This window comes from Xyrauchen texanus, chromosome 24, assembly GCF_025860055.1.
Source record: "Xyrauchen texanus isolate HMW12.3.18 chromosome 24, RBS_HiC_50CHRs, whole genome shotgun sequence".
Taxonomy (NCBI): Eukaryota; Metazoa; Chordata; class Actinopteri; order Cypriniformes; family Catostomidae; genus Xyrauchen; species Xyrauchen texanus.
Genome location: NC_068299.1, coordinates 2,252,292 through 2,276,269, shown reverse-complemented (window position 1 = coordinate 2,276,269; position 23,978 = coordinate 2,252,292). Strand labels below are relative to the sequence as shown.

Below are 23,978 nucleotides of genomic sequence, written 5' to 3'. Positions count from 1 at the left end.
TATAATTTTACATATCAAGACTAAATGACACAATTACAGAAGTTGTCAGACAGACGTCTTATTTCTGAGTATTGTGTTATTTGGCTCTGTTTAGAGATGTATAAGCTCAAGGTTAGGCGAGGGTCCCAAAGTCTTGTCATCGGGTTCTGGAAGTAAAAAACACATTATTTTTCTTCATAGAGAAATAGATTTTAAACAATATCTTATAACCTTTCAAGGTCCACCTGCCATGAGCTCTGAAATTTAAAGGGACAGTTCACCCAATATTGAAAATTCTCTCATCATTTACTCACCCTCATGCTAGATGTGTTTGACTTACTTTCTTCTGCAGAACACAATTTAAGATTTTTAGAGAATATTTCAGCTCTGTAGGGCCATTTAATGCAAGTGAATGGTGACCAGAACTTTGAAGCTCCAAAAAGCACATAAAGGCAGCATAAAAGTAATCCATTCAACTCCAGTTGTTAAATCCATGTCTTTTGAAGCGATATGATAAATGTGGGTAAGAAACAAATAAATGTTTAAGTCATTTTTTTTTTACTATTCATCTACTTTCAAACGGCCCTACTGTGCGCATTCACAAGACTTCTTTTGTTTTTTGCCGATTCACATTCTCCATGCGTATCGCCACCTACACTGTACATATGATTTATTTTTTCCTTTTGTATTATTCATCCTTTTTTTCTTTCTCCTCCCTGCCCAGTAGGTGGCGAAATGCACGGAGAATGTGAATCGACAAAAAACATATACAAAATAACTCCATTTGAAAGTAGATTTGTAGTAAAAAAAACAACAAATGGACTTTTATATTGATCTGTTTCTCACACACACCTATCATATCTATTTAAAGACATGGATTAAACCACCAGAGTCGTATGGGTTACTTTTATGCTGCATTTATGTGCTTTATTGGAGCTTCACATATTTGGTCACCAATCACTTGCATTGTATGGACCTACAGAGCTGAAATATTCTTCTAAAAATCTTTGTTTGTGTTCTGCAGAAGAAAGAAAGTCAAACACATCTGGGATGGCATGAGTTAATGATAACAGAATTGTTTTTATTTTTGGGTCAGTTATCCCTTTAAGCAACAATAGGTGTGAAGAGAAGTGAATATTTGAGTAAATATTGTTAATAAATGTGTTTCAGCAACTTTATACAGACAGACAGACAGGCAGAGAGACAGACAGGCAGGCAGAGAGAGACTGACAGACAGACAGGCAGGCAGAGAGAGACTGACAGACAGGCAGGCAGAGAGAGACTGACAGACAGACAGGCAGGCAGAGAGAGAGAGAGACAGACAGGCAGAGAGAGAGAGAGAGAGAGACAGACAGACAGGCAGGCAGGCAGAGAAAGAGAGAGAGAGAGACAGACAGGCAGAGAGAGAGAGAGAGAGAGACTGACGGACAGACAGACAGGCAGAGAGAGAGAGAGAGAGAGAGAGAGAGACTGACAGACAGACAGGCAGAGAGAGACTGACAGACAGACAGGCAGAGAGAGAGAGAGAGACAGACAGACAGACAGACAGACAGACATGTTCTTGACCAGTTTGGTGAGGTTCGCTCAATGTTCAAGGCTTGGAACTCTATATTGAAGATAATTCATTTAATTTATTATTATTTTTTTTTAATAATTTTGCATAAAATGAATAGGGAAAAATATTTCTATTGAACTGAAAAAGTGGGCAAACTGTGTTCTGTAGCATAATGGAATTGTAGGAACATTATTTTGTTATAGTGATTTCATAAAAGAGTTGCAAGTCATAAACCAAATCAACCAGCTCAGAGGTGAATCACATTACAAACTATAATGAGGGAATGAACCACAATCCCATTAAGAATTGTGAATGATGTAATCTAATTAAAAATCATAGAACAATATAAAACCATTGATCTAAAGTTGTTGACCAAGTATATAAAAACAGTATTTTAATCTTCTTGTAAAATGTGTATGTGTATATATATATATATATATTAGTTTTAGAGTGTAAGGAGAGCAAATCGTTTGTATCATTCACAGTGTATCATGCGAGTGGGCGGTCACTGCAGAGCTCTTGATGCGGCTTGCTTGCCGCAATTCTCTGATTAGAAGATTGTTTCCTTTCCGGATCATTTACATTTATGCATTTGGCAGACGCTTTTATCCAAAGTGACTTACAGTGCACTTATTACAGGGACAATCCCCCCGGAACAACCTGGAGTTAAGTGTCTTACTCAAGGACACAATGGTGGTGGCTGTGGGGATCGAACCAGCAACCTTCTGATTACCAGTTATGTGCTTTAGCCCACTACGCCACCACCACTCAACATCATGGGTATTGTAGTTCTTCACCTGCAATCCAACAACATCGTTTAACAACCTCAGAGCTCACGGTAGTTCTGTCTTTAAAAGTTTATAAGTTATTGTTAAAATCGAATTCGCCTATGGAGAAAATGAGTTCCGGAACGAGACTCTTGCGCTCCATTCCATTACACTGTAGGTGTATATGGCTGTCTGGAATAATCACGAAGCAGATTAAAAAATCTTGTTTTGAGCTACACGTTTCCATGCAACTCCAAGTGTTTTATTGCATTGGATTTGGAGGTCTGGGTATCTTTAAGAGTATTGACTCTGGCTATCACACCTTGAGTCGCGAGTTCGAATCCAGGGCGTGCTGAGTGACTCCAGCCAGGTCTCCTAAGCAACCAAATTGGCCTGGTTGCTAGGGAGGGTAGAGTCACATGGGGTAACCTCCTTGTTGTCGCTATAATGTGGTTCTCGCTCTCGGTGGGGCGTGTGGATGCAGCAGAGAATAGCGTGACGCCTCCACACGCGCTATGTCTCCACGGTAACACGCTCAACAAGTCACGTGATAAGATGAGTGTCGCGGCTAAGACGCGTAGGCAATTGGATACGATGGACCTTTGTGTCAGGCGGATCAGGCCATTTCAGGAGTCTGTAGGAGTGATTGGCTGCGACTGCAGAAGCATGTCGCTGTTGTGTCCATGAAATTGTTTATGTGCTCCCATGACAGCTACATGCTGCAATAAATTGTTCCCTTTTGAAGTTGCAGCTCTAGTGCAGATCTTTTTTTTTTTTCACACCAATTTGCTGGCACAACTAATTGAATGAGGAGGTCTTTTCTCTAAATGACCCTAATTGCATTTGTTCTAGAATTTAACACCAAATCTGAGTTTTGTTTGGTTTGTAAATAATAACTTAAGTTTCTCATAATTCAACTGTGGTGGGGCATCTCCTAAATATGGTTTCAGGTCTAGATCTCTCTTGTTCTGGGAATAAGAAAACCCCAAAACCTCCAGACACCACATGCATAGTAGTTTAGCTGGACATAAAGCTGATGAAATAAATGACAACTCTGCCAAGATCACTTGTCTATTGAAACGTACTGCAGCAGCATGTTGGTTGGACATTTAGACTTTCATTAAGAGCTGTATTGAGGTGTAGTAATGCCTCTTCTCTCTCTATCAGCAGGTGTGTTTTGTGAAACAGAGGGATGGATGGAGATAAAAGAGCAAAGTCTGAACGGATTCTTCTGGAACCCTACAAGTACTTGTTACAGCTGCCAGGTAAGAGCGACCGTTGGAAATGACACGTGCCGTTTATTCTTTGCTGCATGTTGTTCATGTTGCTCGATGCTGTCATGGTGAGAGTGCCTCGATTCTTGCTCTTGTAAAACCCGGCTGAGTCTGAAAGAATAAAATTCAGCTACTTCCATCTCAAGCGCCGCCAGATCTTCCCTGAGAAATGCTGCTGCAATTTGATATATCGTGAAATGGCACGCTGTTCAACGCAACGACCACGGAAGTGAACAATAGCGCTAGGTTTGCCATGAAACCGATGCATAAAAACAACGTCAACAACAAATGGTATGGTGTTTAATAGGACTGCCCCCTGATAGTCCACCAAATGTTAGTCGATGAGAAGAGTCTTGGGCGACCAAGTTTTGATTGGTCAGTTGGTGGCAGAAAAAAACTCCACAGGAAACCGACGAACACGGATATTAGCGATGGTTGGACGCTAGGTGCTACAATGGGGTCATTTTCATTGTGCAGGGTTAGGCCTACAGAATAGAGCAAGACACCTTGATTTCAAACTTTGAACTTTATTTTTTTATTTATTTATTTGAACTAAAAATTCAAATGAAACTGGAAACAAATAAGTGCAATTAAAGTGTGCGTTGTTCAACGTTTTGATAGATGGTTTTACAAGAGTTGTGAACATCTCTCTCTGGCAAAGAAGCGACTTCATCCGTGCGTTCTCTACCGGTCCGGTATTTCGTTATCCGGGAAAATACATCATGTGTCAGAATAAATTTGTTTTGTTCCCTCCTTCATGAGGGATTCTCGCAATATACGATTACATCGGAAACCCTTGCCCTGAGGGATTGGTGAATATTTTTGCTTTAGTGATTTTGCATTCAAAATCAAATACATTTCTAAATTTAAATTGCACTCCAAATGAAACAAAAAGCAAATAAAATAATGAATAGATAAACGAATAATATATATATATATATATATATATATGTATGTGTATGTGTATTAGGGCTGTCAATCGATTAAAGTTTTTAATCAAATTAATTACACGGTGTCCGATTAATTAATCGCATATACAAATATTTGCTGAGAAAGCCCCACGTATAACAATAATTAAATATATAAATATTATACATATTTAAATCAATATATAATTATACATGGTTATCTTTAAATATTATATATATAAAAAATATTCATATAATTCTAATGCATTACAGTCTTGTAGCAGAAGAGTTCATCATTAATAAGACAAAAAGTGGCTTTAGAATACAATGTATTGTTTATTACCATATTATTGATCATAAGTCAATCATTGATCAACAGTTCACAGCAATCCATTACACAAGTGAATTTATCAATCAGTTGAGATTTATTATGAGGGCTTGTTTATGTACACCTGTGTCAGACATTTTTTGTATTTATTTGTATGAATGCTTACAAAACTTTTACATCTAGAGCCAAGAGGTATATTAAAACAAACAACAACAAAAAGGAAAATAAATAAATAGTTTAAATAAAAATATCAAATTGTTTACATGTTTCAAAACTCTTTACAGCTTTCTTGTTACTCAAATTGGAAATTGTTCTTGTGTATTGCTAATTAAAACTAATGGTTTCTAACCACCATACTTACATTTATGAAAAGCAGAACATTAATCAAATAATATTCCTTATGACGAGACGTGTCAAAGCTAAAGATAACAAATAAAACATTTTCAAAACAAAGTTGAAAGCTGGGAATAATATGATCTCTAACAATCTTGCAGAAATCAGAGCAAAAACAAGTCGAGTCGGGACATCTCCAAAATAAATGAAAACATGTTTCCTCCCGCAGACCACAAAATGTACAGAATATATCGACATCACAATTAAATCTCTACAAGAAAATAATTAGTGAAGTACTTATAAATAAGTTTGAAGGAAATTTCTTTGATTTTATTTGTGATTTAAATATTTATGGGTAATTTCCCAATTTTGCACATCTCAATCCAGCGTCAGACATGCTTGTGTAGCGTCTCGGGTGCGTTGCGTCATAAACATTAAATGTTTAGGTCACTGTGTCGAGTTACATATAGTTTAATACTCAATCTTTAAACACATCTTGAGATCTCTTAGTTCAGATTTGAGCTCCATCAAGTGTTTTGAACACAAGATTGTAACGTATGTTTGTGTTGTTCTGCTGAAGTGTTTTCTTCACTGTATAAACTGTGTGTTGCTCATACAGCTGAAGTTTCACTTACTGCCCCCTGGAGTAAACAGGTGGTACTACAAGCTTGCATTCCTCAGGACTCTTTCTTATTATGGTCCGTGGGCATTGCAATTAAATGTTATTTTTTGTAAAATTAAATCGCACTGAATTAACGCGTTAAATCGACCATTGTCGATCCTCGAGATCATCGTCTGTCGGCACAACCCTAATGTGCATTTCTCTCTATAAATGATAAAAATGTTCAGGCAGTCTCTTGTTGGGTTTTCCGACACATTCAGGATCATTACCGCTTTTGCCGGTGTTGCTGCCTTTAAAATGTATAATTTAACATTTGCATTTATGCATTTGGCAGATGCTTTTATCCAAAGTGACTTACAGTGCACTTATTACAGGGACAATCCCCCCGGAACAACCTGGAGTTAAGTGCTTTGCTCAAGGACACAATGGTGGTGACTGTGGGGATCGAACCAGCAACCTTCTGCTTAACAGTTCAGTGCTTTAGCCCACTACGCCACCACCACTCCATGCATCCAATTTAAAGGCTCATTATTACAGTTTAGTATTTCTCTCTAATGTAGTACATTGTTACCGATGTTACTTATACTTTCTCAACCCTGGAACTTCAACCATTTTCTGATGCCCCCCCAAAAGTAATATATATATATATATGTGTATGTATATGTAATTAAATTACTATAAACATGCGACTAGTCGACTAGGAAAATCTTTAGTCAAGGGCAGCCCTAGTTTCATTGTATTTAACCCAAACATAATTTATTTTCTGAGCTGTCTCCGCATACAGAGTCCTTCCCTAAAGTAAATGCCATTGCACACATGAAGACAATGAGGAAGTCTGCCAGTAGGTCATTAGATCAGTGTGATGCAACTCTCTTAGTGACGGCGGGTGTTAGAGGGAGCTGGAGGGGAAATGCTCATGAATGGAGGTGTTTTTGATTTCACAAGATATTTTGCTGCACATTTTGAGCTCTTCATTTCTCAACATTCATTCCAACATTCGTTTTCCCCAGATATATTGCTTGATATATACAGTAGGCCTATATGTGTACATTTCGTTTTCACCCATGTGCACCCATCAAGCTTACATGCTTGAAATTTGAATTTCTAAACGTTTTGTTGTTTTATGTTTGCATCAGTTGGTCTGCTCTGTGTCACATATTTGCCTTAAAATGAAACTGATAATCAGATTGTTAAATGAAGTTAGGACTGGCTTTGATAGCAACTAATAAAAAAAAAAAACTATGTTATCTCTCCCCATTTTCTTTGCTTTGATTATTAGGAAAACATGTCCGAACGAAACTATCTCAAGCGTTCAACCACTGGCTCGACGTCCCAGAGGACAAACTTCAGGTAAGCGTTTATTTACATGCATCAGGAAACGGTTTGTGTTCTTGAATTGAGAAAAAGCTGCATTGTTGATCGTTTTTATGGGTATTAAATGCTTATTTTGGGGAGAACATGTCATGGTCAAATTTCACCCCAAAATCAAAAGGAGGGCAAATGAAGCCTATTTGATGATCACGAAGATGTTTTGCTTTCTTGAAAGTGAGATGATGGGAATTTGGTGGGGGTAAGGGGGCATTACTTCCATGAAAATGTACTAATGCAAAAAATCTTCTTTAAGCAACATGTCTTTTAATCTTAGTTTTGATTTTGGAGTAAAATATGTCTGACATGTTCTTCACAAGTTTTTATCAGTGTTTTTACTGATGTCTTCTCTCAGTCAATGTCATCTGAAGTTTCTACATGCATTTTTCGGTTTAGTTTCAGTGGTCTGGGTGGACTGGGGAGGGGGTTTTGCATCTTATTCACTAACCACTTTAATTTAAAGGGGACCTATTATGCAAAATGTACTTTTACATGGTGTTTGTACATATATGTGAGTCGGCAGTGTGTTCACGACCACCCTACAGTGTTAAAAGTGCACCCACTCCTCTTTCTTATATTTCTATTAATCAAAAACAGTGTGTCAAAATGAACTGGTTTCATTTCTGCTCTTAAAGTGACGTCATGTTAGAGCAGGCCACGCCCACGACTGGTGACTGACTCCATCCTATTATCATAGCTCCTCCCCTGAGTGTTCTACACACAGTCCGCCATTGTTTTCCGTGCTGGAGCAGATACAGTGAGAAGAATAATGTCTCATGAGTGTTCTGTTAATAAGAGTGTTCATGTAGGTCCGACATCATAGCCATTTAAGACGCAGTGGACAAGCTGGACTGGTAATCTGGCATACCGGGCATTTTCCCGGTGGGCCGATCAGGGGCGACTGGCCATCATGAGAATCCAGCGGGCCGGTGGGTCGGCCACGAAATGGGCCGAATGGGACACAATGAGCTAAAATGAGCCGCCGCGTTATACAGAACGGACCACAAATCGGCACCGCAATATGCAGAATAGGACAGCCCCCCCCCCCCCCCACACACACCATCACCCTTTGCTATGTAAAATTCCGGACCAATTTCTCTTCCCAGCCCTGCCTGAACTCGCGGTATTTACGCTGTCGGTCATATCGGTTCTGATTTGTTGTTGCTGTAGTAACCGAAGCATGAGCTGTAAAGGCACAGCCCTCTTCCAGAAAGGGGGCGGGGAGCAGCAGCTCATTTGCATTTAAAGAGACACACACACGAAATCAGCGAGTTTTTGATTCCACCCAAAAAGAGGCGTTTATAACATGATATAATAAATGATCCGTGAGCTGAAACTTCACAGACACATTCTGGGGACACCGGAGACTTCACTGGAGCACATCATGTAAAAAGGTGCATAATAGGTCTCCTTTAAAAGAAGTCATTGTCATTCCTTTCCGTGCAAATACGCCTCCTTTCTATACAAATTAGGCTCAACGTAGATTGTGCTTCATTCACAAAAAGGTTGTGCGATTACCGCCAAATAAAAACAGGCTGTAAAATGAATTAGATTTAAAAGAGATGTTTTTGAACATTTTCAACAGATCATATCAGCAGTAAATAATCATAATGATGGAGAAGAGTGTTATAACCTGGCATATAGCCGCAGATGTGCGGTTTAGTCAAGCAAACGTTCTGCGTGTTTAAGAGATGATTCCGGCATCTGGATCACAGTGATGCTGTTCAGTCCCGGGAGGATGTCAAATATGGTGGCCGGTGCTGTGGCATTCTCTGCTATATTGCGCTCAGAATTGGACCGCAAGACCAGAATTGCAATTTCCTCGTGGTGGCGCGTCTGAGACCGTCAATCCGCACATCTTATCACGTGACTCATTGTGCATGACACCGTGGAGACTCACAGCACGTGGAGGCTCATGCTACTCTCCACAAACCACACACAACTCACCACACGCCCCATTGAGAGCGAGAACCACTAATCACCACCACGAGGAGGTTACCCCATGTGACTCTACCCTCCCTAGCAACCGGGTCATTTTGGTTGCTTAGGAAACCTGGCTGGAGTCACTCAGCACACCCTGGATTCAAACTCATGTCAATACTCACTGTGCTGCCCAGGCCCCGCTTCATGCAGACTTTAAATCTAGAAGTGTGCTCAAATTGTTGTCGTCTTTGCTGTTGACAATTAATTATGTAAAGGTTTCCTTTGTGAAGAAACATTTTGATTTGAAGTGTGCAGTGGGCATCTAAAAGGCTTTTGATGTTTTCTACGGTACATTCTTCCAAGCACAAGACTGATTGATGATAGAAAGGCACCCACAGTGTGTCTGCTCATGGTCATTTCTACAGTGACTTCACCCTCCAGTGAACCGCGGCGCTCTCACAACCTGCACAAAGCTCCAGTGCAAATCAAGAGCACCTGTCTCATCTCTCCTGGGTCATCATTCCCAGATCATCCTTTCTTTTGCTAATGCCCATTTCTCCTCTCTCTCTCTCTCTCTCTCTCTCTCTCTCTCTCTCTCTCTCATTCTCTGGCATGTCTGAGATTGAAAAAAAATCAATGCATGTCGATGTTGGCGCTTAAGCATCACATCATGAGCCATTTTCAGAATTCTGCCCTTCAAATTGAGTTGGAGCGTTTCTGCAGCGGGGGTCGTATTACAGAAAAGTGAGATATAAATGATCACGGATGATCCAGAAAGCAATAGAATCGAATATAGAATAATTTGCCTGTAAATGGAAATTTTCTATCATTTATTCACCCTTGTGTCATTCTAAATGTCTGAACTTTTTTTACCGTACAACGTAAGTGGGTGGTGGTGGTGATGTATTCTGGGTAATTCTGTGTTAACTCAACTAGAGGTCGCAGGTATACAATATTTACATGTACATTTATGCATTTGGCAGACGCTTTTATCCAAAGCGACTTACAGTGCTCATATTACAGGGACAATCCCCCCGGAGCAACCTGGAGTTAAGTGCCTTACTCAAGGACACAATGGTGGTGGCTGTGGGGATCAAACCAGCAACCTTCTGCTTACCAGTTATGTGCTTTAGCCCACTACGCCATCACCACCACCACCATTTTGTTTTTGAACGTTAGGGCTAACCATAACTCCACTCTCTTGTGAACACGCAAACCATATCTGGCCAGAAGCGACGATTTAAAGTAAAAAAAAATATTTAAAGGGCGAATGTGCCAATGTGCATGAATGTGCCAATGCGATTACGTCACATGCGCATACCGCTGCTGACCGGAAGCAATGCTTTATAAATAAACCCTTTCCAAAGTATCCCTTTGGAAAACATTAATTAATCCACTGGATAACTTTTATGATGGCTATATGTGCTTTTGGAGCTTGAAAATTCTGGTACCCGTTTACTTGCATTGAATGGACCTACAGAGCTGAAATACTTCCAAAAATCTTCTACTGAAGAAGGAAAGTCACACACATCTGGGATGGCATGAGGGTGAGTACATTTCATTTTAGGGTGAACTGTCCCTTTAAAGCCTTAAACAACAGTAGCTGTACTGAAGGCTTCAGTCTGGGAGTGATCAAACTAAACTTGTAACTTATCCAGTGATTAAAGCTTATGTTAATCTTGTCATTGGGAATCAGCTGTTCTCTCTCTCAATGCGATATGTTAACTGCTAAGCCTGTCAGATCTCATACAACTCGCTGTTCAACAGCTCTCCTTTTATCCTAGATATTTCATTAAAGCTCTTCAGGCAGGGGAAGTCAGCCGTTCACGCCAGCAACGGGCTCCTCTTCCATGTTTGTTTGATCTCGTGAAGAGAAAACAACTTCCTTTTCCCTTCTGGATGCTTGCAATGTAGTCATTGGTGTAGCGGCTCTAGTTATATCAATATAAATGCAGCTTACAATCAGTTGGGTCTCAACCATTATATGGCCTTGCAAATCCAAATGTGGTACATTGTTGCTTCAACAAAACGGCTGTCATGTGCATTTGTTTGTGTTTATTAGCATTCTTGGCCGTGATCGGTTAATGCAGTGAAGCCCATATATCCCTATACATAAACAGGCAAAAGCAATGCAGTTTATTCATTAATTTTTGTATGCAGATTGTAGACTGTTGTAGCTTCGGCTTAAAGGGTACCTATTATGCCCCTTTTCACAAGATGTCATTTAAATCTTCAGTGTCCCCAGAATGTGTCTGTGAAGTTTCAGCTCTAAATACCCCACGGATCATTTATTATACCATGTTGAAAATGCCAATTTCTGGGTGGGAATAAAAACGAGCGGTTTTTGTGTGTGTGTGTGTCTTTAAATGCAAATGAGCTGGTCCTCCCCACCCATATCCAGAATAGGGCGGAGTTTTGACATCTCTGCTTCGGATAACTAGACATCATAAGTAATGTGACTGACAGTGAAAATAGCGTTGTTCAGCCTGATATGTTTGAACCGGAGTCAGACACTGATGAGGGAGAGACTCACTTTCAGAATGAAACCGGAAGTTTCCGAATGGTTATTTGATACATTTATAGAGTTTCTTTCTGCAGTTTTGCAACGAAGGATGAGCAACACTACCGTTACAACGTTCACTATGCGCTATAACGAAACGACACACACCCAAACAAACATGTCCGTCGGCAGTGTCCATCAACATTCGTGGGCGGGGCCTGTACAAAGTGACATCACGGCTTGTTCTGAGACCGTGCTTATGATTAATGGGGATTCAACAAAAAGGACTGGGTGGATTTTTATCATTATTGGGTGGTTGTGTACACACTCTGCCAACACACATTTATGTACAAACACCATGTAAAAGTGAAGTTTGCATAATAGATCCCCTTTAAATAATTTTCATTTGCTTTATTTTCTATAATCTCCTGATTTTTGTTTTATTTTCTACACCCAGAGCCTAAACTCAACGGCAAAACTATGCGCTCCTTGCCGTGTCACCTCGCGACTCACACTCGCAGTGCAAACAGTGTCAAATGTTAATATGGGCACCAAAATGAAAACGCGCCGCTCACAGAGGATGTGTGAACCCGCCGTAAGGAGAGAGCGACAGAAACTGATGCAATCGATATGTTGTTCTGTTTGCCCTCAAAGTCTGAGCATCTAGTTGCTTGATTTCCAGAAAACAAGCTTAAATAGTGGAACATTTGACTCCGATTCAGAGGAACATCTTGATGTGATGTGTTTTTATAATAGGATATCAGTGGTCTCTTCGTAAATTATTGCAATTAATATAAGTGTGTGTGTGTGTGTGTGTGTGTGTGTGTGTGTGTGTGTGTGTGTGTGTGTGTGTGTGTTGTAAAGAACAGGGTGTGGATGTTTAACGGTGTCCTTTTTTCTTACTATTACAAACATTTACTCCACAAAGATCATCTCAAATGAACTGGTTATAACATATCATGTTGTGATTGTGAGCTGGGCTCAAAAAGAGGTTTACAATAAGAGAAATGGATGTTATTCTGTTTATTAAATGTCATCCAATCTGCTCATCTTGGATGGTTCTGTATCCGCAGAGTATCTGTACGGTGTGTGTTTTGGATTTGTCTTCGAGAGCTGTTTGATAATCAAGCGATTACTCATATTTCTCATTAGTCTCCCTGAAGCTAGCTCTCTCTCTCTCTCTCTCTCTCTGGTAGTCTGTAAACTCTCCCTGAACCCGTCAGCATGACCGTGCATGCGCCATATCACTAACACACACAGCTCACGTCACACACACTGACTGCAGCCAACACACTTCTATCATATTGCTTTGCATTCAGGATTTATCATCTTACACTGAACAAATACAATTCAGTTTCAAAGTCATGCATTTAGTAATAAATTACACAACCTTAAAATGATCTCTAACTTTATCAGACAAGCAAGACATTTCTTTATATAGTTGTGATTAGAGGTTTCAAAGGAGTAGAAATCCAGTTTTCTTCAGATATTTCCATTTTCCTTATGTATGAAAAAAATTCTCTGCTGTGAATTATACAGAGGACTATATGCAAGAAATATGTTCACAATATCTTTATAAAAAAATACATCGTCAGCCACCCCGGGCCGAAGGATCTGTAAATATTCTTGCTTTATTGACTTTGCTTTAAAAATGTGATTCATTTATTGAAACACGAAAAACCAAAAGACATTTCTAATTTCAAATTGCATTTCAAACACACATACAAAGTTGCCAAAAAAAATCATATATATCCACACTTTCATTTGCCGTCATGCAAGTGTCCATCTACAACCGGTGGAAAACCACTAATGCAAATTAAGATCTAAAGACAATTGTAAAATGTAAACATAATAATAACTGGAATATAAATACATTTGAGGTTAATGTACATATGTATAGACTATAAAGTGAACCTGCAGATGTGTTCATATTGCATGTTAAACACAAACTGCACCGTGAAAATAAAGAGAAATAAACTTCGAGCACCTCCTGATATGGTCATTTGCATCATGCTCATAGATGCGCTCTTCAAGACTGAGAACTCTTAGCATGTGCGTGTATGAAACGCACTCCAGCTGCACGCATCAGACACACACAGCGACTTTTCTGTCGTCAGAATATAATAAACTGTTGAAGTGTGTGTCTTTGCGCCTAACAGCATTTCTTGTCACGTGTCATTCCGAGACATCTTACAGATGCCCGCAACAGTGGCGGGTAGATGAGCAAAATTAAATGTATAGGCTGTCTACATTTGGCCAGTGCCAATTTCATACCCTGGGCTGCTATATAATGTATCTGGAGACTTCCCAGCTCCATGGTTTTGTAATTTGCCAATATTGTTAATCATTGTCTGTCAATGAGTGTTGCAATCGGTATCCGGATATCTGTCAGAAATGGTCGATATCCAATTACATCGCCCTTTCGCCCAGCCCTACATAGGACCTGCTAACTTGTAAATTACGAAACTATTAATTTACAAATTTTATCATTTGTTTTTCATCATTTTGGTAGCATTTACCCTTTTGAAAAATGGTTAAATTCTATGCATTTCATCAATGAACATGATCTTGTATTTGTGCATATTTATAAGGGTGTGGCAGGGCGGAGGGCGGGGCCGGGTCGTTATCCTACACACCCGGTCCCGTATTAGGCTAAGTTTGCCACCGTGAGGGTTAAAGGTCGACTGCAGGGGATCGTGCGGGAGAGAGAGAGATCGTTAAATGGACATGTCCGTCATATGTGTGTTTGTCTTTTAAGTTTATCATTAAACTATTATTTATATTGAAAAGCCGGTTCTCGCCTCCTCCTTTCCATTGTTCCCTTTACACTGGTGCCGAAACCCGGGAAGGAGGAGGGATACGCCGTAGTGGATTTCTCGCCGCTACCGTCCACAACAACGGAGCAGCCGCGGCCATCTGCCGGGGGACGAGGTGCCCAGCCGCCTGAAAGAGGACGATGGCTGCCGACCGCGAGGGGAGAAGGGGCTCCTAACAGACCGCCTGGACCGGGAGAACCGCTGCCAGGGGGCGAGGGAGACCCCTTCTGTTCCCCGTGAACGCGGTGGGGCGTTCCGTCCGCCATGGGCTGGAAGTCTGCCTCTGATCCGCCCGGAGAGGCGTGGCTGTCGTCCGATAGAGGGTGGAGGAGTGGCCGAGGAACAACCTGTGGCGTATCGGAGAACTGGCGAGGTTTTTTTTTTTTTTTTCATCTCTCTCACTGCCGCTCTGCGTTGGCCTTTTCCCTCTTTTAAATTTTACAGTTTTGGGGGTACTACACTGTTACAGGAAGTACCCCCCATTTTTATTATTTCTGTTTCCCTCCCCTTGTCCCCTCCCTCGACCAGGTAGATGGGGATGACCTGCCGGCAGACTAGACCGGGGTTCCCCAGCCTGAGAGAACGAGGGAGGAATGTGGCGGGGCCGGGTCGTTATCCTACACACCCGGTCCCGTATTAGGCTAATTATGCCTCCGTGAAGGTTAAAGGTCGACTGCAGGGGATCGTGCGGGAGAGAGAGATTGTTAACAGACATGTCCATCATGTGTGGGTTTATGTTGTCTTTTGAGTTTATCATTAAACTATTATTTATATTAAAAATCAAAATATATATATCGCCTCCTCCTCTCCATTGAACACTTTATAAAGGGATGCACAGATTTTAACGAACAATCCTATAGGCCGGCACCGATATTTTGCCACTTTCCATGTTTTGTCCTAAGATCACTATTTTACTTTGAAGTTATGCTTAAAATATACAAAGAGGAATAAAAGCTTTTTACTGTTTTAACAATAACTTTCATTGACCATGGATTGGATCTGTTGAACATGATGATTGGTATGAAAAAAAAAAAGGTTATTTTGTACTTCCAAAACATTTTTGCTGTTCTGTTTTTGCTGTTCAAAGCAACAGAACTCAAGTTTTACACGTATGTACTGTATATGATCGAACATTACAAATTCATACTATAGATACATACAAAAAATGTTACCAAAAACAACAAAAACCTTTTTAATTCTTTATTATAATGTTATAGCCTAATATATAATGCTGTCTTGACCGCTAGAGGGCGCCGCTTGCTTACACCACACTGAATGCGGATTATCCTAATGTCCGAAGTCACGTACTGTCAGAGTATGCGCTGTATTTTATGAACGATGCACTTCTCTGCTGGTAAATCAGTGCGTTCTTTTATGTATGCATCGAGTAGTATGAATAGATTGCGGACATACTTTGACAATGAATGTTGACCCTTATAAATGACGTAGGAACCATAAACACGAAAATAATCTACTCTGATTTTGTTAAAGCACCATTAAATACAGCGTTTTGAATGTGATGGCTCCTCCGCTCCCGAGGGGTTATGGGATCAAAAAATGTCCTGTCACATGCTCACTTCAGAATCACACAGGATAAAAGGAGGTCATCCCGTAATATCTCACTTACTGTTTTATGAATACTGAGGATTCTGACATACTACTCCATTGGCATACTATAGAGTACTAGGGAAATATGCATATTCGGATATTATTTCTGGATTGTGCATTTTAATTCACAGATAAGGGGGGCCTTGGTATCTCAGTTCGCTAGTTTGAATCCCAGGGCGTGCTGAGCGACTCCAGCCAGGTCTCCTAAGCAACAACATTTGTTGCTAGGGAGGGTATTCACTATCATGGTCACTGTTGAGTTGGGCGTGGATGGCGTGAAGCCTCCACACATGCTATGTCTCCATGGCAATGCGCTCAACAAGCCACCTGATAAGATGCACTGGTCTCATAAACCTGGATTGAGGCAAATCACTACATGACAACGAGGACTTCAAAAGCACATTGGGAATTGGGGGGGAAAGGGAGGGAAACAAATAAATAACTGGCTGATAAATATACTAACGATACATCTGTGCATCCCGTGTGTGTGTGTGTGTGTGTGTGTGTGTACACAAACACACACACACGTATACATATATATATATATATACACACTTGTTTCACTGCCACACAACTCTTAAAGTGACAGTACCGTTTTAGCACTTGTTCTACTAGAACAAGTGCTAAAACGGTACTGTCTCTTTAAGAGTTGTAAGTTCAGCGAGCGTTGAGCACATAGTAGTGGAGACTACAGTCGCATGGCTTCTTGAACGCATTCATGCTATGTGATTAATGTAAGGGGGTTTAAGATGGGTAAGGAGGAGGCGAGAACCGGCTTGTCAATATAAATAATAATTTAATGGAAACTTAAACCAAAAGCACAAACATAAACACACACGACGGACATGCCCGTAATTCTCTCTTTCTCGAACAGTCGTCACCCTCCCGCCTTTATCCCTCGCGTGCCCCATCAGGCCGATTGGGGACCAGGCATGCGACATTCTAGCCCGGCCCGCCCCCCTCTGCTCCACAATTACCATTTACGTTTTGTTTTTTATATCAACAACTGACTGTAAAGAACAGAAAGGATATACAACAAGAGACATTATTCAATGAAAAAATGGATTGTGTGCATCTCGTCATAAGACACACAGAGTAACCAGCCCCACATGATATAAACAAAACAATGCATGTACTGTCAACCATGGTAATGTCATGGTACTTTTTAGAGCTTTTTGTTAGCTTTAAAACAAGATTTACTGAATTAAGTGTAGTTTATGCTTAAATCAAGTAAATAACCTTTGTAGTGTGTGTGGTTTCAAAATATAGGATGTATTTCTTTTACTCCATGTAGGATTTCTACCAAAGCTTTCTTTGGCACTTCAGATTCGATGCTTGTTCGTACAGCTTTCAGGCTGATACACTGTGAATCAAAGCATCTGTGTGTGCGTGGGTGCGTGCATTTTGTGTTTGTGGGGGCTCTGATTGGGCAGCTGTGCCAGCGATGGGTGGCACGTCACTGTAAGAAACATGTTTGCTGGATAAATGTCTGGATTTCTCAGACGCTGGCAGCATGCCGAGTGCGTGCTCTCTCTGGTTCTCTCAGGCTGTCTCTATTATTCCTTCAGTATTTCTATGACGGCTATAGTTCACTGTAAGCGAGCAAGAGGTTACCAGAGCATCTCTTGATATAGGTTAACTTGTTCAGGTTAACTGTTTGGCAGTTTCAGTCTCAGAAATCCTGCCCACTTCATTCCACGGCTTTGTTTCTGGATTCACCATGTTTTGAAGTGGATGCCAATACTGATGCCCCCTGGTGGTGATTCTGGTACTGCAGTTATTTGTGTTTCCATGTCGGATTCTGATGTTTTTGAATGGAGGACATGGCAAATCAATGCTAGTTTAGTATAATATAATGTTGGTTAATGGAAGATGTAATTACATTGACCAAGATAATGTGCACATTACAGAAATGTTTGTCAACCCCTGGTCAAAATGAACTCATGCCATGAGTGTGAACACAGGTCATGCAGTAATGCACTATAACAGGAAGTAAGATTTAGTGTTTTGTTTCCATTTAGTCATGTAAAAGCGTGTTCCTGCACGTTGGTTAACGGGTCAGCTGAGGTTGCATTTGAACTGCTGACATTGCGATTGTTTTTCGGCAACTCCCTCTCACTCAGCTGTCAGCAGACCCTGAGGACTCGACCCGCCTCGAGCGCTGGTGTCATCAGTGATTACCTTACCTTACCCATCTGCCCCTTTGGTCACCATATGTTCCCTATGCTCTGATGAAGCGTGTGTGCTTTTGAGAGCTACTATAGATCAATGTAAACAGAATCACCTTCTGTGTGAACATCCTTGTGTCAAACTCATTCTCTCTATGTAAGTGTTGTGTTGCACTGGACAAGATACTGAGAGTGATTTAGGGATGTCAGTCACCAGTTTCCATTAACAGGACTGGGTCAAGTAGACCTTTGCCAAATATACTGGGATGTTATTGATTAGGTCTGTTTTTGAGACACACCCTGTTGGAAAGATTCACCCCATACACTTAAGGCAGTGCTACTTGTTTCGCTGCTGCCCTCTGCAGTACATTATATGCAGTACATCACATGGGTTGACTGAATTATTTTCGGATGAATTTTATTTTATGGGTTTAGCTGATTTTTCTTAGGCCCTGTTAATATTTACACCATGCCATATTTAACTGAAAGTGTTCATGAAGGACATAGCCGTTACATTTGTACTGTAAATGTCCAATTTTTAATCGCACATCAAATTATTTATTATCGTTGTTGTTGTTGTTGTTGTTCAGGAAAGAACACTTCTCTGACACTTTAACAATGATACATTGTTGTAAAAGTGTCAATAAATACTTTATATAATTATTATTATTATTAATCTAAAATGTTATAATACAGCTGAAGTCAGAAGTTTACATATACTTCGGTTGAAGTCTTTTAAACTCATTTTTTTAACCACTCCACAGATTTCATATTATCAAAATATAGTTTTGTCAAGTCATTTAGGACATCTACTTTGGGAGTACTTGGGAGTCATTTTTCCAACAATTGTTTACAGACCGATTGTCTCACTTTTAATTGACTATAACACAATTCCAGTGGATCAGAAGTTTACATGCACCAAGTACAGAGTGGTGGTGGTGTAGTGGTCTAAACCACATAACTGGTAATCAGAAGGTCGCTGGTTCGATTCCCACAGCCACCACCATTGTGTCCTTGAGCAAGACACTTAACTCCAGGTTGTTCCGGGGGGATTGTCCCTGTAATAAGTGCTCTGTAAGTCACTTTGGATAAAAGTGTCTGCCAAATGCATAAATGTAAATGTAAGTTAACTGTGTCTTTAAGCAGCTTGGAAAATTCCAGAAAATGATATTAAGCCTTTAGACAGTTAGCTTCTGATAGGAGGTGTACTGAATTGGAGGTGTACCTGTGGATGTATTTTAAGGCCTACCTTCAAACTCAGTGACTCTTTGCTGATTTCTTTTGATTTTCCCTTGATTCCAAAATTTTTTGGACTTCCACAAGTCTGGTTCATCCTTGGGAGCAATTTCCAAACACCTGAAGGCACCACGTTCATCTGTACAAACAATAGTACACAAGTATAAACGCCATGTGACCACACGGCCATCATACCACTCAGGAAGGAGATGCATTCTGTCTCCTAGAGATGAACGTAGTTTGATGCTGAAAAGTGCAAATCAATCCCAGAACAACAGCAAAGGATCTTGTGAAGATGCTGGAGGAAACCGGTAGACGAGTATCTATATCCACATTAAAACGAGTCCTATATCGACATAACCTGAAAGTCTGCTCAGCAAGGAAGAATCCACTGCTCCAAAACCTGCCATAAAAATGCCAGACTACAGTTTGAAAGTGCACACGGGGACGAAGATCTTAATTTTTGGTAGGAGGGACTGGTGCACTTCACAAAATAGATGGCATCATGAGGAAGGAACATTATGTGGATATATTGAAGCAACATCTCAAGACATCAGACAGGAAGTTAAAGCTCGCAAATGGGTCTTCCAAATGTACTATAACCCCAAGAATACCTCCAAAGTTGTGGTAAAATGGCTTAAGGACAACAAAGTCAAGATATTGGAGTGTCCATCACAAAGCCTGACCTCAGTCTGATAGTAAATTTGTGGGCAAATCTGAAAAAGCGTGTGTGATCAAGGAGGTCTACAAACCTGACTCAGTTACTCCAGTTCTGTCTGGAGGAATGGGACAAAATTCTAGCGACTGATTGTGAGAAGCTTGTGGAAGGAAACCCAAAACATTTGACCCAAGTTAAACAATTTAAAGGCAATGCTGCCAAATACTAACAAAGTGTATGTAAACTTCTGACCCACTGGGAATGTGATGAAAGAAATAAAAGCTGAAATAAATAATGATCTCTACTATTATTCTGACATTTCACATTCTTAAAATAAATTAGTGATCCGAACTGACCTAAGACAGGGAATGTTTTCTATGATTAAATCTCAGGAATTGTGAAAAACTGAGTTTAAATGTATTTAGCTAACTTCTAATGTTTCTTTTCTGTATCCACAGGTCATTATTGAGGTGACCGAGATGCTTCACAATGCCAGTCTTTTGATTGACGATATTGAAGACAGCTCTAATCTGCGCCGTGGTTTCCCCGTCGCCCATAGCATCTACGGCGTCCCCTCGGTTATCAACTCTGCCAACTACGTTTACTTCCTGGGCCTGGAGAAGGTCCTCATGCTAGACCACCCCGAGGCAGTGCGCGTCTTCACTCGTCAGCTTCTGGAGCTGCACCGCGGCCAGGGACTCGACATTCACTGGCGCGACACGTACACCTGCCCGAGCGAGGACGAGTACCGCGCCATGGTGCTTCAGAAAACCGGGGGCCTTTTTGGCCTCGCCGTCGGACTCATGCAGCTTTTCTCTGATTGGAAACGAGATCTAAAACCACTTTTAGACACCCTGGGGCTTTTCTTCCAAATTCGTGACGACTACGCCAACTTGAACTCACAAGAGTACAGCGCTAACAAGAGCTTCTGTGAAGATCTGACGGAAGGGAAGTTCTCTTTTCCCACCATACATGCCATCTGGTCGCGACCCGAGAGCACGCAAGTGCAAAATATATTGCGTCAACGCACTCAGAATGTGGATATTAAGCGTTATTGCGTGGACTACCTGGAGAAGGTGGGTTCTTTTGCTTACACGCGTCAGACGCTAATGATCCTGGAAGCGGAAGCGCACCGACTGATCGCAAATCTGGGAGGAAACCCAGAACTAGAGGCCCTGTTGGAGCACCTCAGTCACATGTACAAAGAGCCAGAGGCCGGGGCTTCTGTCAGCCAATCAAAAGAGCCCATGGCCTGAACTTCAGACAGTCAATCAAATCAATGATCTATGCTAATCACGTCTGCATACACTTTCTGTGACTGAATTAGATCAGAGCATAAGCATTGTAAATAGCGAATTACACCTGATTGATTGATTTTATGACAACAAAGCATAGAAAATATTTCTGCCTCTGTCTCTCACTTTAGCATGAATTCCCGGCCCACATGACACCACATGCCGAAGTGTCCTTGGGCAAGACACTGAACCCCAAGTTGCTCCCAATGGCAGGCTAGCACCTTCCATGGCATCTCTGCTGTCGTGTGTGTCACACTGTAAAGCGCATTGAATACCGCTAAGGTTCAAAAGCCCTATATAAGTGCAGACCATTTACCATCAACGCATCATAAAATAAGATACGTTTGCCTTTTTCAGGCGAATAAGTTAAGGCATGAAATCCTCATTGTGCCAAGTGGGCTGATGATGGTTGTCATGGTGATACATGTGTCATCTGGTCAGATTAATACAACCATTAATTTCCATTGATAAGGTGTAAAGATATGAGGCCATACTTTACCCACATAAATAACGGTGAATGATTTGTGTTTCCGAGAGCGGCTGAAGTAATGGTCACCACTTACTGATATTTATAACCATAAATAATATGGATGGATGTTTCATTTGATACTTATATACCTCTGAAATAGAGTGAATAGGCGGGAAAACATTTTGTTGTTTCGGACTGTAGTGTAAAATAACAACACTGCTCCTGCATATGCAGGTATTTTCTTGGATGTGAATGTTTTTAATATCGCTACATTGAATAAACATACCTTTTGGGGGCGGCTGTGGCTCAGGTGGTAGAGCGGGTCGGCCATTAATCGCAGGATTGGTGGTTCGATTCCCGGCCCACATGACTCCACGTGCCGAAGTGTCCTTGGGCAAGAAACTGAACCCCAAGTTGCTCCCAATGGCATAGATCCTCTGCTATGATCAGGTCCACAAGTAAAACTGTAGAAAGCGTTCCAGATTTTGGTAGAATTGAATGTGCATCATTTACAAAGTTGTATTCTGTTTATTTCATATTTTGTCTAATTTGAGTTTGCTTTCCACTACCCATATAAAACCAGTAAGTAATGCATAATCAGTGACCAGCTTAGCGAAGGGTCAATTGTGTTTACTGGTGGGATATCCATTGTTGGGGGAAATGTTCACTTTCTGCAATTTATTATTTAGTGTTGATTGTTATTACTCTTTTGAAATGGCATAGAACAATTTAATCTCACCACCAGATAGAGCTAAAGACACATTAAACTCCCGAGACCCCCACGTGACTGCTGTGCATTTTCCATTTCCCTTTATGATTTTAACATGTAGCACCTAATAAACATGCACACAAAAATAAATAAATCTAGAGCAAATAGTTTTCCTAAATCTTGATGACCACATATGGGGACAGTGGGATTAAGTTGTGTCCATGACATTTGTTTATAGGATACTTGAGATGTTCTAAAATGCCATAATGTGATTGAAATGAACAGGAGATGATGCCCCCTTTTCTGAAGTGCTTATTTTGAATATTTGTTACTCAAAAAAAGCATCTTGCGGTCTCAAATATAATGCACTAAAACTATTGCCCCTGTATCTACACAATAGGCCCTCTCGCTCCTTTTAAATAAAATAATTTTACTCATCACAACCTTGTTATTTATTTTCACACATGTTGCTCCATCAATATTCAATCTTTTTGTTAAATCTTGATACACTGTGACCCAAATAAAAGCACATATTGCTTGAGGTTTGCCTGTGAGCTACAGGCAAAAAGAGTTGTACCCTTATTGTGTTATTTTAAGCAATATCTCACATCTGTGATGCTGTTACGCAGCACTTTATTTGATGAAAATAACTCCAATGTTGTGTTTTGGATTGTTTAACAGCACTTCATTTGATAAAAATGGCATAATATTTGACCGGAGGGGTAATATGATGATTCTGTTTATATATATATATATATATATGTATATATACACACACACATTAAGCATAAATTAAGAACCAATGTTCTATATACATTGAGCATTAACGTTCTATAAGCATTAAGGTTCTATATACATTGAGCATTAAAGTTCTATAAGCATTAAGGTTCTATATACATTGAGCATTAACGTTCTATAAGCATTAAGGTTCTATATACATTGAGCATTAACGTTCTATAAGCATTAAGGTTCTATATACATTGAGCATTAAAGTTCTATAAGCATTAAGGTTCTATATACATTGAGCATTACATTTCTACTTGGATTTAGCATAAATGTTCTATATGAATTGAGCATTAACGTTCTATAAGCATTAAGGTTCTATATACATTGAGCATTACATGTTCTACTTGGATTTAGCATAAATGTTCTATATGACATTGAGCATTAACGTTCTATAAGCATTAAGGTTCTATATACATTGAGCATTAATGTTCTACATGCATTTAGCATACATGTTCTATATGAATTGAGCATTAACGTTCTATAAGCATTAAGGTTCTATATACATTGAGCATTAACGTTCTATAAGCATTAAGGTTCTATATACATTGAGCATTAAAGTTCTACATGCATTTAGCATTAACGTTCTATAAGCATTAAGGTTCTATATACATTGAGCATTAACATTCTATAAGCATTAAGGTTCTATATACACTGAGCATTAATGTTCTACATGCAT

General features: G+C 40.2%; 1 protein-coding gene across 2 annotated transcripts in view; it reads left to right on the top strand.

Annotated features, from left to right (window-relative positions):
* LOC127617603 (geranylgeranyl pyrophosphate synthase-like) overlaps window positions 1–23,053 on the top strand; it is a 24,111-nt gene extending 1,058 nt beyond the window's left edge. The window contains exons 2-4 of one of the 2 annotated variants that reach the window (XM_052089594.1): window positions 3,472–3,566; window positions 7,046–7,116; window positions 20,502–23,053. In XM_052089594.1, the coding sequence (XP_051945554.1) occupies window positions 3,494–3,566; window positions 7,046–7,116; window positions 20,502–21,299 (942 nt within the window). In that variant the 5' untranslated portion in view covers window positions 3,472–3,493 and the 3' untranslated portion in view covers window positions 21,300–23,053. Of the gene's footprint in view, window positions 1–3,468; window positions 3,567–7,045; window positions 7,117–20,501 lie in introns of both variants that reach the window. The other variant, XM_052089593.1, reaches the window with a different exon arrangement.
* The last annotated feature ends 925 nt before the right edge of the window (window positions 23,054–23,978 follow it).